The sequence below is a fragment of the Cydia splendana genome, chromosome 24, assembly GCF_910591565.1.
Source record: "Cydia splendana chromosome 24, ilCydSple1.2, whole genome shotgun sequence".
In the NCBI taxonomy this organism is placed as follows: Eukaryota; Metazoa; Arthropoda; class Insecta; order Lepidoptera; family Tortricidae; genus Cydia; species Cydia splendana.
In genome coordinates this window covers 6647085-6664404 of record NC_085983.1, presented here as the reverse complement: position 1 = coordinate 6664404, position 17320 = coordinate 6647085, and the positions used below count along the sequence as shown (strand labels likewise).

Below are 17320 nucleotides of genomic sequence, written 5' to 3'. Positions count from 1 at the left end.
GGTTAAAGTCAGGTCGTTCAGTCACAGAATAAATAATAGTACTAAGTACAGAAGACTCACTCTCTAACAAAACGCGTCTGTTACGATCAGCACAGATATGGCCGCTAGGTGGCGACAGCGTCACGCGCGGCTTATGACAAACCCCAAAATTGGGGCCGAACGGATGTACTTTTAGCTACCTGTAGCAAAGCGACGAAATCGCGGAGTGAGACACGCCTGGTTCAGTGACGGATCCAGGTGGTTTTATATTTGGTTGTGTTTAGGAATATATTATTTGTTCTAGCAACATTGTACTTCAAATTTACATTCTTTCTTTTTACCGGATATCCGTCATTCGAAACTTCATTCAGTCACTTTTAGATTTGAAAAAAAACCTTTACTTTCGACAATGGCGGTAATGGCCGACTACGCGTCCCCTTGGAATTAATTTGTTTAAACTCAAAAAAACCAGTCTCTTCTGCCTTCCGCATCATAGTTATACCGACAGTGACAGACTTTATGAGAAAGAAGATTATTACAAGTTCAGCGGGCCCGCTCTCCGTGGGATTGCCAAGTAAATATTCTCATAGACCAGGTACTGTTCTTTAAATTCCCTTTTATTCGTCGAGCCCACTTTGTCTTTGAATTATTCTGTTACTAACATATTTTTTGGTCCATTCGAGCAGGATCTTTAAATCTGTAGAACCGGACATAATCATACTGAATAGTTTCATTTCATACAGTCGGCCATTAATTGTCCTAGTAAAGTCAATTGTCTGCAAGATTGCATTAGTCGTAATTAATTTACTGTCTGTACTTGGTACATTTATGTCTGCAAGTTTGCATTTGTCGTACTTTAAACATTTAAAGTAATTGTCTGTCCTAAGTTTGTGGATATATTATTGAAAGTGACTGCATGTATTGCATTATTCTTACGAAAGTAATTAGTGTTCTTGCCTACGTGTAACGTATTATATGTACATATACTTAGTCTTAAACGTCTAAAGAAATACGTCTTTATACGTTTAATTTATTTGCTTTGCATTTTAGTCGTACGTTTTTCTTTAAAATTTGAAGGTGGAATCACATTTCTTTTTCATCAGTGGTGGTAGCAAGATAAGGCTAGTATACACGTTCACAATCAGTTTGAGCGTTTTTAAAATCATTCCCATTCCGTTCAGATTGAGTACAGTGCAAACATACCTTATATTTAGTCTATGCTCGTGAACGACTTGAACGAAGTGAAGTGTCATTCGATTACTGTCCTGTCTTGTCAGTGTCACGTAAACTTTTTGAGGTTAAAACTAACTTTCATTCGAGTTGTGATTACTTTAGTTTACATAATAAAGCCGGTAGCTTTATTATTTTGTGGTTTGTGTTAGTGTTTTGAAGGTGTACGCGGTGTTGTGAAAAATGAGTGCTGAAATACGTTACAAGTTAGCCAAACTTCAAATTGATTTGTTGTGCAATGCCGCGGAGTCTGCTGTACAAGACAATACAAAACTTATCGAGTTTAAAACTCGTTGCAGTGATCTTGTGCAAACTAAGAACGAGTTCAAAGACGCTTATGTGTCGGTGGAAGCCGGGAAGCGTGCCGGTTTTGATCCGGACAAACACCTGCAAGAGTTCTTAGACTATGACGCAAAACTGAATAATGTAAGTGTTATTCACGCTCAATTGTTTCCAGTAGTGTCTTCGAACGTAGTTAATTCTCAGTTCTGCATGCCTGATGTTCCTCTGCCGCGCATTTCGCTTCCATCATTTACAGGAGATGTCACTAAATGGACAAATTTCATAAATATTTTCAAAAGTATAATTGACGAGAGTGCTACCATCAAACCTGTGAGAAAATTACATTATCTGATATCATGTTTATCAGGTGAACCTCTTGATTTAGTCAAGCACTTGCCGCTTACTGATCAAAACTATGGTGTTGCTCTGACATTATTGGAGAACCGATTTTCCAATATAAGACTTATTGCCGATACGCATTTAGAAGCTATCATGTCACTTCCTGCTGTTGTGAATTTGAGGTCTGACTTGAGATCTTTCTTGAACACTTTTAATGAACACTTAGCTGCGCTTCGAGCCTTGAAATTTAAACCTGATGAGTGGTCGTTTGTACTACTTCATGTCTTATTGAAAAAACTGCCTATGGAGTTGCGCAGTAAATTTGAATTAAGTTTGTCTGGATCGGATATTCCTAAATATTCGGAACTTATTGCTTTCTTGGAATATCAATGTAAGGCATTAGAAATGTCTATTGCTTTGAAGGCAACAGTTAGCGGGTCACCTAAACAACCTGTTGTCAAGACACCGCCTCATCGCAATACTAAAATGGTAATGCATGTCCAAGAGACCAATAAGGAAATAAATTGTCGATATTGTAATTTGGATCATTACATGTATATGTGCAATAAATTCAAGGCTTTGAATCTTGATCAGCGTAGAGATTTTCTGAAATCTAAAAATTTGTGTTTCAATTGTTTTGGTACACACAAATATCATGAGTGTAGTTCATTACATAAATGTAAGTTGTGTCGGGCTAAACACCACACTTTGATCTGTCCGTCTTCGACACAACCTGATGGCACTCCACCTGCGGTGAAGTCAGCTGTTGTCGTGGCTGAAATGGTTGAGCCTTCATATCCAGAAGGTGAACAAGAACCTAATAGCATTACCCGTGTTAATAATGCTACAATGAAGTCTTTCATGGTGAAGGATACTAAGCCTAATTTGCCAAATATCCTGTTAGCTACGGCCATGGGCCTTGCTGGGAATGGTGATGGACATTTCCAACCTGTTCGCTTGTTTATTGATCCAGGCGCAGAATGTTCAATAATCTCTGAGGAGTGTGTTCAAAGACTTCAACTCAAACATAACCATCAACCTGTGTCTATCTATGGTGTAGGGCCGAGTGTGCCTCATCGGTCTCATGGAATGACCAATGTGTTTTTGAAGTCCATGACTTCTGACAAGCCGTTGCTAACTGTTTCGGCTGTCATTTTGAAGTATGCTACTGGCGACTTGCCCAGTGTCTCTCTGTCTGCGGACATAAAATCAAATTATCAAGGCCTGCAATTGGCTGATAATGATTTTTTCCTGTCTAGGCCTATAGACATTTTATTAGGCAGTGATGTCTATAATGACATTTTCTGCGGTGAGAAGGTGTGGCCTTCCACTGACTTACCGGCGGCTTACCGAACCATTTTTGGTTGGGTAATAATTGGTAAATCCTTGCAGACTACCAATTCGGTTCCTCATCTGTCATCTCATCATGTGGCATTAGATGATTGTCTGACTAGATTCTGGGAAATTGAACAAATTCCCGAATCTGTACTTCCTGATCCCGATGATCAAATTATTGAGGATCATTTTTTAAATAATGTTTCGCGGGACAATGAAAACCGTTTTATTGTCCGTCTACCCTTCAAGGGAAACCAAAGTGAGTTGGGTGATAGTCGTGAATTGGCCGCCCGGAGACTTTTAAGTCTTGAGAGGAGATTTAAAAGAGATCCTAAACTCAAGGCAGACTATAGTAAGGTGTTTCAAGAATATCTGGACGAGAATCATATGGAGCCTGTCTTTGACCCTCCGGGCAGTGGTAAATATTACCTTAGCCACCATGCTGTGATAAAAGAGTCTTCATCCACTACAAAGTGTAGGCCAGTCTTTGATGCGTCTATGCCCTCTTCTACGGGCGTGTCTTTGAACAACGTTCTGCACGTTGGTCCCAAACTTCAGCGTAACATAGTAGACATACTTACACGTTTTCGTCTTCAGCCTGTCGCATTCACTTGTGACATCAAGGGTATGTACAGACAAGTACTTGTGCACCCGGACGATCGTGACTATCAAAGAATTCTCTGGCGTCAACACACTGATGATCCCATTAGAGAATTTCGTTTGAGGACGGTCACGTTCGGAGTCTCCTCAAGTCCGTTCCTCGCTATGAGGTGTATCTTGAAATTGGCAGAGGAGACCAAGACCTCACACCCTGTCGCTAGTCAAATTTTGTCAGATCAAATTTTTGTTGATGACATAGTGACGGGAGCTCCTGATCTTGACACAGCTCGAAAGGTGAGAGCTGAACTGATCGACGTCCTTGGTCAAGGGTGTTTCGAACTGCGAAAGTGGTCGAGCAATAGCAATGAATTTTTAATTGATTTGCCTGACGACGTCCGTGAAGGACCATTGTCATTTGATCCTCAAAATGAAGGGTCTGTAAAGGTGCTCGGTGTAAAATGGAACCCTACATCTGATGTGTTCATGTATCATAGCAGAATTTCCAACACAGGAATGACTAAACGTGCCGTGCTTGCTAACATAGCTTGCATATATGACCCTTGTGGCTGGTTGATGCCAATTGTATTCTCGGCCAAGGCTTTCATGCAACGGTTGTGGCTTTTAGGGATCGGCTGGGACGACCCCTTACCTGATGATGAACAGGCTCAGTGGCTTTCTTTTATAGGGGAGTTCCATAGCTTATCTGACATTAAATTAAGCAGATTTGTCTTGCCTACTGATGGCAATAAATTTTCTCTTCACGCATTTTCAGATGCGTCCCTCAAAGGTTACGCTGCAGTGGTTTACCTTCGTGTCGAGAGGATCAATGGTGAAGTGGAGGTCCACTTACTCTTATCAAAGAGTAAAGTTTCGCCGTTACAGACAAAAATGACAATTCCGAGGCTGGAACTTTGTGGAGCCCTGCTAGCGTCTAAACTTGCCAAACATTCTTCAGGACTGATTAATGTTGCCCACGACATTGTAATCTGGTCTGACTCGAGCATTGCATTGTCATGGATTCGCACACCTGTTTATCAGCTCAAAATGTTTGAGGGAAACCGAGTTTCTCAAATATTAGCGAACACGTCTCCTTCTTTCTGGAGACATGTACCATCTTCAATGAATCCTGCAGACGCTGCCTCCCGAGGTTTGATGCCCTCGGAGCTTGGCTCACATCCTCTTTGGTGGGGTCCACCTTGGCTTAAGCAAGCGCCAGATACCTGGCCATCCGAAGATACCGTTGCGCGAAAAACGGTTTCTCCGGATCCTGAGGAGGACGTGATATCTACTGCCCACGTGAACAAGGTTTCTTGTGAGGTAGATGCGACAGATTTCATGTTAAAATACAGTTCCCTTCACAAGCTCGTGAAGGTCCACGGATACTGTCTTCGATTTGTTCATAATTTGAAGAATCCTACTTCAAAACGAGTGGGTCCATTGTCTTGCGTCGAATGGCGTAACGCCCTATACTCGTTAATAAAAATTGTCCAAAGTTCAGTTTTCGCCACGGAAATAAAATTAGTGCAACGTGGGTTACCTCACCGGACTAACTTTCGAAAACTGACTCCTTTTATTGACTCAGAGGGGTTTCTGCGAGTGTTAGGAAGACTGAAGTATACAAACTTGTCCTCACAACGGAAACACCCAGTCATCCTTCCGAAATCCCATCATTTGACAATTTTGTTGATAAACTATTATCACGAATTGTACTTGCATGTGGGAGTGCCCGTGCTGCTGTCATTACTGCGTAAGCAATTCTGGATTTTATCGGCTCGGACTGTCATTAAACGACTCATACGTAAATGTCACAAATGCTTTAAGGCTAATCCTAAACCTGCTGATTATTTAATGGCTGATTTACCTCCATCAAGAGTCACGCCTTGTAGACCATTCTCAAAAGTTGGAGTAGACTATGCAGGTCCTTTCCTAATAAAGACATCTAAGTTAAAACGTGCTCCAATCACGAAGGCTTATTTGTGCATATTTGTCTGCATGGTCACGAAGGCGTGCCATTTGGAACTAGTATCGGATCTCTCTACAGATTGTTTCTTAGCCTGTCTTACTCGGTTTATTAGTAGACGAGGATGGTGCTCTGATGTCTTCTCTGATTGTGGCACCAATTTCGTTGGAGCAAACAATTACCTAAAAGAACTTTATTCTTTTTTGAAGCGGTGCACCGTTGAATCTGATGTACAAAACTACTTTCTCAAACATCAGCTTAAGTGGCATTTCAACCCTCCTTCTGCTCCAAGTATGGGAGGACTTTGGGAATCGACCGTAAGATCGTCTAAATTACTATTAAGGCGCATTCTGGGTGAAACTGTTCTTACTTTCGAGGAATTAAGCAGTGTATTTTGTAAAGTTGAGTCGATTTTGAATTCTAGACCTTTATGTCCAATTTCTGACGACATTGATGAGATTGACGTACTAACACCAGCCCATTTTCTCATAGGAGATAACATGGTTTCATTACCAGAATATGACATACAAAATGAAAAAATGAATAGACTGTCTCGGTGGCAACTTCTTCAAAATTTAACTCAACAGTTCTGGCGTCGTTTCAATGTAGAATATTTGCATCACTTGCAAGGTCGTAATAAGTGGTTCAAACCATCTGAAAACCTAAAGGTAAATGACATCGTACTCATTATGAACGAGAACACAACTCCTTACTGTTGGAAGTTAGCGCGCATAGTCTCTTTGTCGCCAGGACGAGATGGCATAGCACGCGTAGCCACTTTAAAGACTAGTACTGGCAATAATTTAGTTCGCCCTGTATCTAAACTTTGTCCTCTTCCTTACCAGCACTGATTGTTACATAGTCAAATAAATTTCATATCTAGTTTTAAGGAATAGTGTACTTCTCTCTTAAGTTTTATATAGCTGATAATTCGTATTCATGTTTTAAGAAATCTTAGAGATTTCTTCCCGGGCAGTATGTTTAGGAATATATTATTTGTTCTAGCAACATTGTACTTCAAATTTACATTCTTTCTTTTTACCGGATATCCGTCATTCGAAACTTCATTCAGTCACTTTTAGATTTGAAAAAAAACCTTTACTTTCGACAATGGCGGTAATGGCCGACTACGCGTCCCCTTGGAATTAATTTGTTTAAACTCAAAAAAACCAGTCTCTTCTGCCTTCCGCATCATAGTTATACCGACAGTGACAGACTTTATGAGAAAGAAGATTATTACAAGTTCAGCGGGCCCGCTCTCCGTGGGATTGCCAAGTAAATATTCTCATAGACCAGGTACTGTTCTTTAAATTCCCTTTTATTCGTCGAGCCCACTTTGTCTTTGAATTATTCTGTTACTAACAGGTTGGTTAATCAATAAATGTTATAACTACCCGAAAATGTACAAATTGTTTGTTTACTTTTATTTAAGTACAGTCAGCAGCAGAAGTTGCTAAGCGGGCGAGGTGTTCAAAATTACCTTGACACGCTCTTATTCTCTTAACAATAAAGTCGCGTCAAGATCATTGTGAACACCTGGCCCGCTTAGCAACTTCTGTTGCTGACTGTACCTAAAGATACAGAGTATAAGCAAAAAGAATAGATAGTATAGAGGGGTCCTGTCATTGTAAATGTTGTAGTCACTGTAAATTTACTGCCATCTATCGACACACGACTAAAACTCAAAATGAAAACGTATAAAGTTATCAAAAAATGTATATATATGGATAAATGATTTTATTATTTTTATATCATTTTGATCCATGTTCATTCACTGATATATATGTGTTAAAATTGTTAAATATGAAACGGTGTCGTCACGCCATCTAGCCGAAGATAGGCTAAAGGTGTGTGCGGCATCTATTCGAGAATGACTTTTACTTGAATTCCGAGGCACGTTTTTTCCTTAGACTTTATTCGTCTTATACGAAGTTACATATGTCTTTGGTATAAGTAATTAGTTCATTATGACTGGTTCACAATAACTACCTGTTTTGTGTTTCTAGTTCCGGAGTGTGGGTGTTCTTGGGTCGCAGCACGAGGCGCTTTCTGCTCGGCTTCAGGGTGAGCTGGTCTTCTAAGCTGGCGTCGTACTCTTCTAGACCGTCGAACAGCGATTTCTGAATCAAAAAAAACTAATGTAAACATACGAATGTAACACATGTCGTATATTAATAAACTAGAGACCCGCCAGGGGGGTGTCACTACGCAGTTTAGGTACATTTGGCCGGCGCACCTCCCGGGCCGGCAGGCGTATGGCAGTGGGCGCCGCTCGACCGCACGACAGTCGTGTCACGTGGCGCTCGCGCAAACAAGATTCACGGTTCGTGCGCGGTTATAAGTTTCAATTTTGTTGCAGGCGGCGAGTATAGGTATAATTTTATACCTAAATCTGACTTTTGTGAAGGAGTGAATTTTCTGTACGGTAGTACTATTAGTTATTCTGTGGACCCGCCCCGACTCCGCACGGGTAAGCCTTAACCATAGAGAAATGTAAGAAAAGAAAGAGTGGCAACTCCATACATCAGTTTTCTTACCGAAACGCGAGTTATTTCGTAGTCGACATCTAACGACGAACTATACTCTGTATCTTTAGGAATTTAAAAAAAAGTAAACAAAATCTACCCTCAAATGGCTCCTTAAGCCAGCTGAGGGTAGATGAAAACATTACATGATCATTTGACCAAATAATGTAGGTTAAAGTCAAGTCGTTCAGTGACAGATCCAGGCGGTTTAGTATTTGGTTGGTTAAACCAATAAATGTTATAACTACCCGAAAATTTTCAAATTGTTAATTTACTTTTATTTAAATACCTAAAGATACAGACTATATATAGCATCGAAGTAACTTTATATACAATAGGGTATTAGACTGTCTTCTTCTTCTTCTTCTTCAACCTAGCGTTTTCCCGGACTGTATTTAAAATAAATTATTTTACACCATGCATGAAATAAAGCATCAGAAGTTTAATAGAGAAACGTAGGCAGCAATTATATATAGACACAATTTCTATTTTAAAACCCGTATGAAACTATAAAGAGTAGGTAATTTGATTGTGACGTCACATGCTAGTGTTTCATATAAATTCCATAGTAGCAAAATAGTTTTAACAGTTAAAAAAAAGAAACTGATTTGACTAGTAGTCAAATACCCTATGAAAAATGAAAAAATGAAAATGAAAAAGCGTTTATTGGTTACAATATTGTGTATAACAAATTATGGTTGGAATCTCCAAGTAAGTAAAATTATACTTGTGGCAGGAGATCCCGCTCTTCCTACCAAAGTTACATACAAAGTAACCGAAAATATACTTAAATGAACATCTTAAAACTAAACTAAACTAAATTTAGGCTAAGATATATGTGTGTGTGTGTGTGTGTGTGTGTGTGTGTGTGTGTGTGTGTGTGTGTGTGTGTGTGTGTGTAATAGGGTATAGGTAAATGTATATACATATATATATATATCTATTGTTTTTGTAAAAGTGCTTCTGTTTCCTTGTGGTCTAAATTTCTAATCCATTCAAGCATCTTCCGCTGTTGTGGCTGAAGTTACGTTTACCTGAGGGTGCGAGGCGGCCCTGGGCAACACTTTGAGCCGCGAGACAGAGGAGCCGACCCTGTAGTTAGCGTCGTTGGCCAGTACTGCTGCGACCGCCGCCGGGTTAGTGGGTTTTAGAGCCTCTTCCGCTGTTGTGGCTGAAGTTACGTTTACCTGAGGGTGCGAGGCGGCCCTGGGCAACACTTTGAGCCGCGAGACAGAGGAGCCGACCCTGTAGTTAGCGTCGTTGGCCAGTACTGCTGCGACCGCCGCCGGGTTAGTGGGTTTTAGAGCCTCTTCCGCTGTTGTGGCTGAAGTTACGTTTACCTGAGGGTGCGAGGCGGCCCTGGGCAACACTTTGAGCCGCGAGACAGAGGAGCCGACCCTGTAGTTAGCGTCGTTGGCCAGTACTGCTGCGACCGCCGCCGGGTTAGTGGGTTTTAGAGCCTCTTCCGCTGTTGTGGCTGAAGTTACGTTTACCTGAGGGTGCGAGGCGGCCCTGGGCAACACTTTGAGCCGCGAGACAGAGGAGCCGACCCTGTAGTTAGCGTCGTTGGCCAGTACTGCTGCGACCGCCGCCGGGTTAGTGGGTTTTAGAGCCTCTTCCGCTGTTGTGGCTGAAGTTACGTTTACCTGAGGGTGCGAGGCGGCCCTGGGCAACACTTTGAGCCGCGAGACAGAGGAGCCGACCCTGTAGTTAGCGTCGTTGGCCAGTACTGCTGCGACCGCCGCCGGGTTAGTGGGTTTTAGAGCCTCTTCCGCTGTTGTGGCTGAAGTTACGTTTACCTGAGGGTGCGAGGCGGCCCTGGGCAACACTTTGAGCCGCGAGACAGAGGAGCCGACCCTGTAGTTAGCGTCGTTGGCCAGTACTGCTGCGACCGCCGCCGGGTTAGTGGGTTTTAGAGCCTCTTCCGCTGTTGTGGCTGAAGTTACGTTTACCTGAGGGTGCGAGGCGGCCCTGGGCAACACTTTGAGCCGCGAGACAGAGGAGCCGACCCTGTAGTTAGCGTCGTTGGCCAGTACTGCTGCGACCGCCGCCGGGTTAGTGGGTTTTAGAGCCTCTTCCGCTGTTGTGGCTGAAGTTACGTTTACCTGAGGGTGCGAGGCGGCCCTGGGCAACACTTTGAGCCGCGAGACAGAGGAGCCGACCCTGTAGTTAGCGTCGTTGGCCAGTACTGCTGCGACCGCCGCCGGGTTAGTGGGTTTTAGAGCCTCTTCCGCTGTTGTGGCTGAAGTTACGTTTACCTGAGGGTGCGAGGCGGCCCTGGGCAACACTTTGAGCCGCGAGACAGAGGAGCCGACCCTGTAGTTAGCGTCGTTGGCCAGTACTGCTGCGACCGCCGCCGGGTTAGTGGGTTTTAGAGCCTCTTCCGCTGTTGTGGCTGAAGTTACGTTTACCTGAGGGTGCGAGGCGGCCCTGGGCAACACTTTGAGCCGCGAGACAGAGGAGCCGACCCTGTAGTTAGCGTCGTTGGCCAGTACTGCTGCGACCGCCGCCGGGTTAGTGGGTTTTAGAGCCTCTTCCGCTGTTGTGGCTGAAGTTACGTTTACCTGAGGGTGCGAGGCGGCCCTGGGCAACACTTTGAGCCGCGAGACAGAGGAGCCGACCCTGTAGTTAGCGTCGTTGGCCAGTACTGCTGCGACCGCCGCCGGGTTAGTGGGTTTTAGAGCCTCTTCCGCTGTTGTGGCTGAAGTTACGTTTACCTGAGGGTGCGAGGCGGCCCTGGGCAACACTTTGAGCCGCGAGACAGAGGAGCCGACCCTGTAGTTAGCGTCGTTGGCCAGTACTGCTGCGACCGCCGCCGGGTTAGTGGGTTTTAGAGCCTCTTCCGCTGTTGTGGCTGAAGTTACGTTTACCTGAGGGTGCGAGGCGGCCCTGGGCAACACTTTGAGCCGCGAGACAGAGGAGCCGACCCTGTAGTTAGCGTCGTTGGCCAGTACTGCTGCGACCGCCGCCGGGTTAGTGGGTTTTAGAGCCTCTTCCGCTGTTGTGGCTGAAGTTACGTTTACCTGAGGGTGCGAGGCGGCCCTGGGCAACACTTTGAGCCGCGAGACAGAGGAGCCGACCCTGTAGTTAGCGTCGTTGGCCAGTACTGCTGCGACCGCCGCCGGGTTAGTGGGTTTTAGAGCCTCTTCCGCTGTTGTGGCTGAAGTTACGTTTACCTGAGGGTGCGAGGCGGCCCTGGGCAACACTTTGAGCCGCGAGACAGAGGAGCCGACCCTGTAGTTAGCGTCGTTGGCCAGTACTGCTGCGACCGCCGCCGGGTTAGTGGGTTTTAGAGCCTCTTCCGCTGTTGTGGCTGAAGTTACGTTTACCTGAGGGTGCGAGGCGGCCCTGGGCAACACTTTGAGCCGCGAGACAGAGGAGCCGACCCTGTAGTTAGCGTCGTTGGCCAGTACTGCTGCGACCGCCGCCGGGTTAGTGGGTTTTAGAGCCTCTTCCGCTGTTGTGGCTGAAGTTACGTTTACCTGAGGGTGCGAGGCGGCCCTGGGCAACACTTTGAGCCGCGAGACAGAGGAGCCGACCCTGTAGTTAGCGTCGTTGGCCAGTACTGCTGCGACCGCCGCCGGGTTAGTGGGTTTTAGAGCCTCTTCCGCTGTTGTGGCTGAAGTTACGTTTACCTGAGGGTGCGAGGCGGCCCTGGGCAACACTTTGAGCCGCGAGACAGAGGAGCCGACCCTGTAGTTAGCGTCGTTGGCCAGTACTGCTGCGACCGCCGCCGGGTTAGTGGGTTTTAGAGCCTCTTCCGCTGTTGTGGCTGAAGTTACGTTTACCTGAGGGTGCGAGGCGGCCCTGGGCAACACTTTGAGCCGCGAGACAGAGGAGCCGACCCTGTAGTTAGCGTCGTTGGCCAGTACTGCTGCGACCGCCGCCGGGTTAGTGGGTTTTAGGGCATCTTCCGCTGTTGTTGCTGAAAATATGACAATTATTAATAAAAATATATTATTAAAGAAATCCAATAACTGCTTAACCACTCAACTCTCAGCATTAAAAAAAATATAATTATCTTTGTTTGTACTTACAATCAGGGACCAAGTCTTTGAAGAGCGGCGAGTCTCCGTAGGGCCGAGCGACGAGCGAAAGAATCTGCTCGTGCACGTTGTTTTGAGGAGCGGCTGATAGACCGCTCCTGGAACAAACAAAATTAAATCTCGGTGATGTGCATTGAACTATTATTATTATAGTCCGTTTATTTAAGCTTTAGAAAGAAGGTAAGCGATCTTGACGTGTCTTTTTATTAAAAAACACTTTTTAAAAATAATTCACAGCAAATATGTAACAATTATAAATCATATACGACTATTTACATTCTTTTGCTTTCATAAGTAATATAATCTAATTTTTAAAAGCGTTTTTTAATCATTTTCAATAAAAAGACACGTCAAGATTGTTTACCTTTTTTCTAATGCTAAAATAACTAACTTATAACATTATTGAACCGGCACAGAGAACCAGTATTTTGCGGCATTACACAGAATAAATAATAGTACTAGGTACAGAAGGTTTACTCTCTAACGAAACGCGTCTATTACGACACATGACCGCTAGGTGGCGCAAGCGCGAGCAGGCGTCCGTTCCGTAGCGGTGCGCGGCAACTATTGTCTTTTCCATTTTTTAGGGTTCCGTACCCAAAGGGTAAAACGGGACCCGATTACTAAGACTCCGCTGTCCGTCCGTCTGTCACCAGGCTGTATCTCACGAACCGTGATAGCTAGACAGTTGAAATTTTCACAGATTATGTATTTCTGTTGCCGCTATAACAACAAATACTAAAAATAAAATAAAGATTTAAGTGGGGCTCCCATATAACAAACGTGATTTTTGACCGAAGTTAAGCAACGTCGGGCGGGGTCAGTACTTGGATGGGTGACCGTTATTTTGCCGTTTTTTGCATTATGGTACCTTCGTGCGCGAGTCCGGCTCGCACTTGCCCGGTTCTCTATTGAACTCTTCGAGCAACACAGGGAAGGGAGTCTGCATTCGCACTATTTCCCCTCTGCCGAAGCAGATGCCCAACTGTGCATGCACACAACTAGCGCGATGCGTGTTGTGACTCGTCCGTACACAAAGAGATCGAGGTGTGCCAGATTTGTCTTTGACGTGTGTCATTTTGTATGTATTTGTGTCGTCATTACAGATTGGATTTCGTATGTAGTGAGTGAGAAGTGCGGCTGTGTGCACTATTCCCCCGCAAAAAATGGCAAAATGACTTGTACGGTAAGATATTCAGACATAAGCTGAGCCACTTTCCATTTCAATTAGTTTGTAAGCATTATCACAGTACAAGAACAGTAGTGAATCTTCATAGAAATGTGCCGCTGCCGGCTTGAATGTGTGCGTGCGCGCCGGGCGCCGTGTACGCACGCGCTGCCACGCACACATTAGCATAATATACGGGGGAATACGGTGGCGGCAGTATGGGCCGTACCGCGACTGTGATCGCGTGCATTCGAGTACGCTGCCCGTCCGCTCGCATTTGTCTGCTCTGACGGTAGGCCTTAATTTTGTTGACCATGACTTCGAACAGAGACAATAGTATTTTTTCTACTCATCAACTGTAATCTTGAATTAAGATTTCTTATACCATACTACAATTGGGTATTTTTAATGTATGGGCTCCCAACTCAACTATAATATTCATTTCGATACAGTTTACTCAACTATAATTAAATTGGCCAATTACAGCTCGCCGCGAGCAAGAGGACGAAACAAAACCATAGCTCAAATTAATTATTTATTTTAGGTTGTATAGTAGAAACAATTGGTTCATAAGTCAGAAACGCGCATGTGACACCCTTAATATAGCAACATCCATAGACTACGAAAACCACTTAGTGTTGCTTGTTAGTCCCCATAGGCTACGGTGGCCAATATCGAGAAAACAACTGACTTAAAATTGAATTTAGCGCGGAGCAAGTACCGGGGCCTCATGAGTTACGAGAAGGTGTCGTTGACCAACGCGCCGGGCGCGGCGGCCGGGACGCGTACCAGTATGAAAGTATCGCGGCTACTCGCGCTTTTAGCTGTATACTTTTGGTTTGGGTTGTTTGTATGATTCTACTAGTTTAAAGTATTATATTTGTTGACTCGTAGGAAAAGTATTGTATACAATAGTAATATAATGAGCTTTTCAATCTCGTACCTGACTTAGGCAACATTATAATAAATAGAAACGTAGTGCTACTCATAATACGCAAATAATATTTAACTAAAAATAAAAGTGACAACCCTAAGCGCCAACGCAAGAGTAGGCAAATAACTTGCCGAACGGCCTTAGATTCACTACTGTTCTTAGTGTACTGTGGCATTATCGTGTACTTTTAGTATGTACCTATGTTCAAACTTCTTGAATAAACGTCTTTTATTATTATTATTATTTATATTGCTTGGGCTCCCCCTTCCGACGCGTCGGAAGCCGGTGTCGCTCGAAGGTTGATCCACAAAATAAGTAATAGTACTACCGTACAGAAAGGACACTTCCTACAAAACCGAAGTTTGACAGCGGTTCAGGGTCGAATCATGATATCCCTTTCTAATGTATGGCACTATCCCTTTGCGACTATTTAGGGTTGCCAAAATTCAAGTAATTATCTTATCTGTGGTCGTGCACGCAAAGGGACGTCAAGTTGTGTCAACCCTAAGTGCTCGGAGCAATGCTGACAAGAACGGAGCCGAGTTTGCCCGAAGTCCGGAGTGTCTCCCCACTGGTGGAACTACACTTTAGGCAAATTGTAAAAAATAAATTAACTATGTATTGTGCGCGTGACATCCATGTGTGTACTTACTGTCCCATGAAGCTAGTGTTAGTGCCGAATGTCTGTTGCGTGCCTAGACCGCCCAGGCCGCCGAGACCACTCGTGTTCCCGAACATGCCGCCGCCCAGCCCGCCTCCTAAGCCATCTGCAAAAAGGATAGTTGTGTAATAAGTTTTTGGCAGAATTTTCATTTTTGGTGCAAGCTTTTATCGCTGACTGTACGTTTCTTTCTTCAGGAAACTAAAAACCATCGAGACAATTCAAAAAACCCCAAACACAATAAGTTTGCGTTGTTTTATCACAGAGTTCCGATGGTTACCTCCTGTCTCCATCATCAGATCAGCTCGATGGTACCATAACATTGCATTGTCACCAGACTTACACATGTATGCAAATTTTCAGCTTCGTTGGGAGTTGGGAAGTGGGTCAAATACAAAGTAAGTATGTACTTTACATGAATCTAGGATATACCTGGATCTGGCATGAGTGGTGGGGGTAACTGACAGAACGGGATAGTCTTATGTATTTTTCAGTAGGATAGCAGCGAAAGAGCTATTATTGTTTGTCCTTGTCACAGTCTCACATTTTATTTGTTCCCCACCTTTTTTTTAGTATGGATAATGGTGGGCAACAAATAGATTCGACCAATCACAGTGTCGCATTTGGGTATGTTTTGTCCCTCACGGAGGCACGCTTATACCACTTCTATACGATCCTACCTTCTATGGTACTTACAAACATCGTTACATAAGTACATACTTACCTACATAAATAGGTACATACCTTGAAAGTTAAATAAAAGCTTGATGAATTTAAAGAACATGTGAAGGAGTATTCGAAGAAGTTTAAAGTAGATTGTCATATAGCTAAGCGAAATTATCTAAGTCAGAAAATAAAAAGTAGTTCTGACATTGTTAAAGCAACCTGGAAAGTTATAAATGTGGAGACTGGTCGCTCGAAACATACAATTAAAGAACTTAAACTAAACATTGATAACAAAATTATAGATTCCAATTTAAAAGTAGCTACAGAATTTGAAAAATTTTTCACCGAGGTACCAGTATCCACAACTAAGGATTTAAATTCATCACCCTCATCTGCTGTTACATTATTAAAACATAACGCTCCAGAGTTTTGTGGAGACCTTCATTTTGAACATGTTTGTACCTCAGATGTAATAAAGGCGTTTAAATCAATTAATGTCAAAAAAACTAATGACCTCTGGGGAGTCTCTGTCCATGCTGTCAAATCCTTAGTAGAAATTGTAGCGCCTGACTTGGTAGTTATATTTAACAACAGTGTTGATTGCGGCGAGTTTCCTGATCTAATGAAACATAGTAAAGTAATTCCTTTATTTAAATCTGGTAGCAGCTCTGACCCCACTAACTTTAGACCGATATCTGTGCTACCAACATTTAGCAAGATTTTTGAAAAATTAGTTCTTTCTCAATTAGTACGACATTTTAACGTTAATAATTTGATGCATAATAAGCAGTTTGGTTTTACACGGGGTCGCTCAACAACCGATGCTGGTGTTGAGCTAATTAAGCATATTTTCGATGCCTGGGAGGAGTCACGAGATGCTTTAGGTGTCTTCTGTGATTTATCTAAGGCCTTCGACTGTGTTTGTCATGAAACATTAATCAGGAAACTTCATTATTACGGAGTTAGAGGATCGGCACTGAATTTACTTAAGTCGTACTTAAATGGTAGAATACAAAGGGTCGATGTGAATGGACAGCGATCACCTGGGTCATTGGTCTCTATGGGTGTACCACATGGGTCAATATTGGGGCCTTTCCTGTTCCTTATCTACATAAATGACTTGCCATTCCTTGTTAAGACCCACCATGATATAGTATTGTTCGCAGACGACACCTCACTTATTTTCAAAGTCAAACGACAGCAACAAGCTTACAATGATGTAAAAAATGCTATTTCCAAAGTAGTAAATTGGTTCAATGTTAATAATTTACTGTTAAATGAGAAAAAGACTAAATGTATTAAGTTTGTCACTAGTAGTAACGTAAGGCATGTGCAAACAAGTGTCATTGTGAAGGATGAGGAATTGGAATTAGTTGATAGTACAGTTTTTCTTGGTATAACTTTAGATTCTAAACTCCAGTGGGGTCCCCATATTGCTACTCTTTCGAATAGACTGAGCTCTGCAGCTTTTGCAGTGAGCAAAATCCGTCAGTTAACTGATGTGAAAACAGCTCGATTAGTATATTTTAGTTACTTCCATAGCATTATGGCATATGGTATTTTACTGTGGGGCGGTGCTTCAGAGATAAATACCA

The 17320-nt window shown here is 43.3% G+C and overlaps 1 protein-coding gene across 1 annotated transcript in view; it reads right to left on the bottom strand.

Moving 5' to 3' along the window:
- The window catches only part of LOC134802173 (nuclear pore complex protein Nup98-Nup96-like), a 98965-nt gene that overhangs the window by 63611 nt on the left and 18034 nt on the right, over window positions 1-17320 (bottom strand). The window contains exons 14-17 of the mRNA XM_063774766.1: window positions 15051-15165; window positions 12288-12394; window positions 9285-12175; window positions 7715-7845 (exon numbers count right to left, since the gene is read on the bottom strand). Coding sequence (XP_063630836.1) covers window positions 7715-7845; window positions 9285-12175; window positions 12288-12394; window positions 15051-15165 — 3244 coding nt within the window. The remainder of the gene's footprint in view (window positions 1-7714; window positions 7846-9284; window positions 12176-12287; window positions 12395-15050; window positions 15166-17320) is intronic.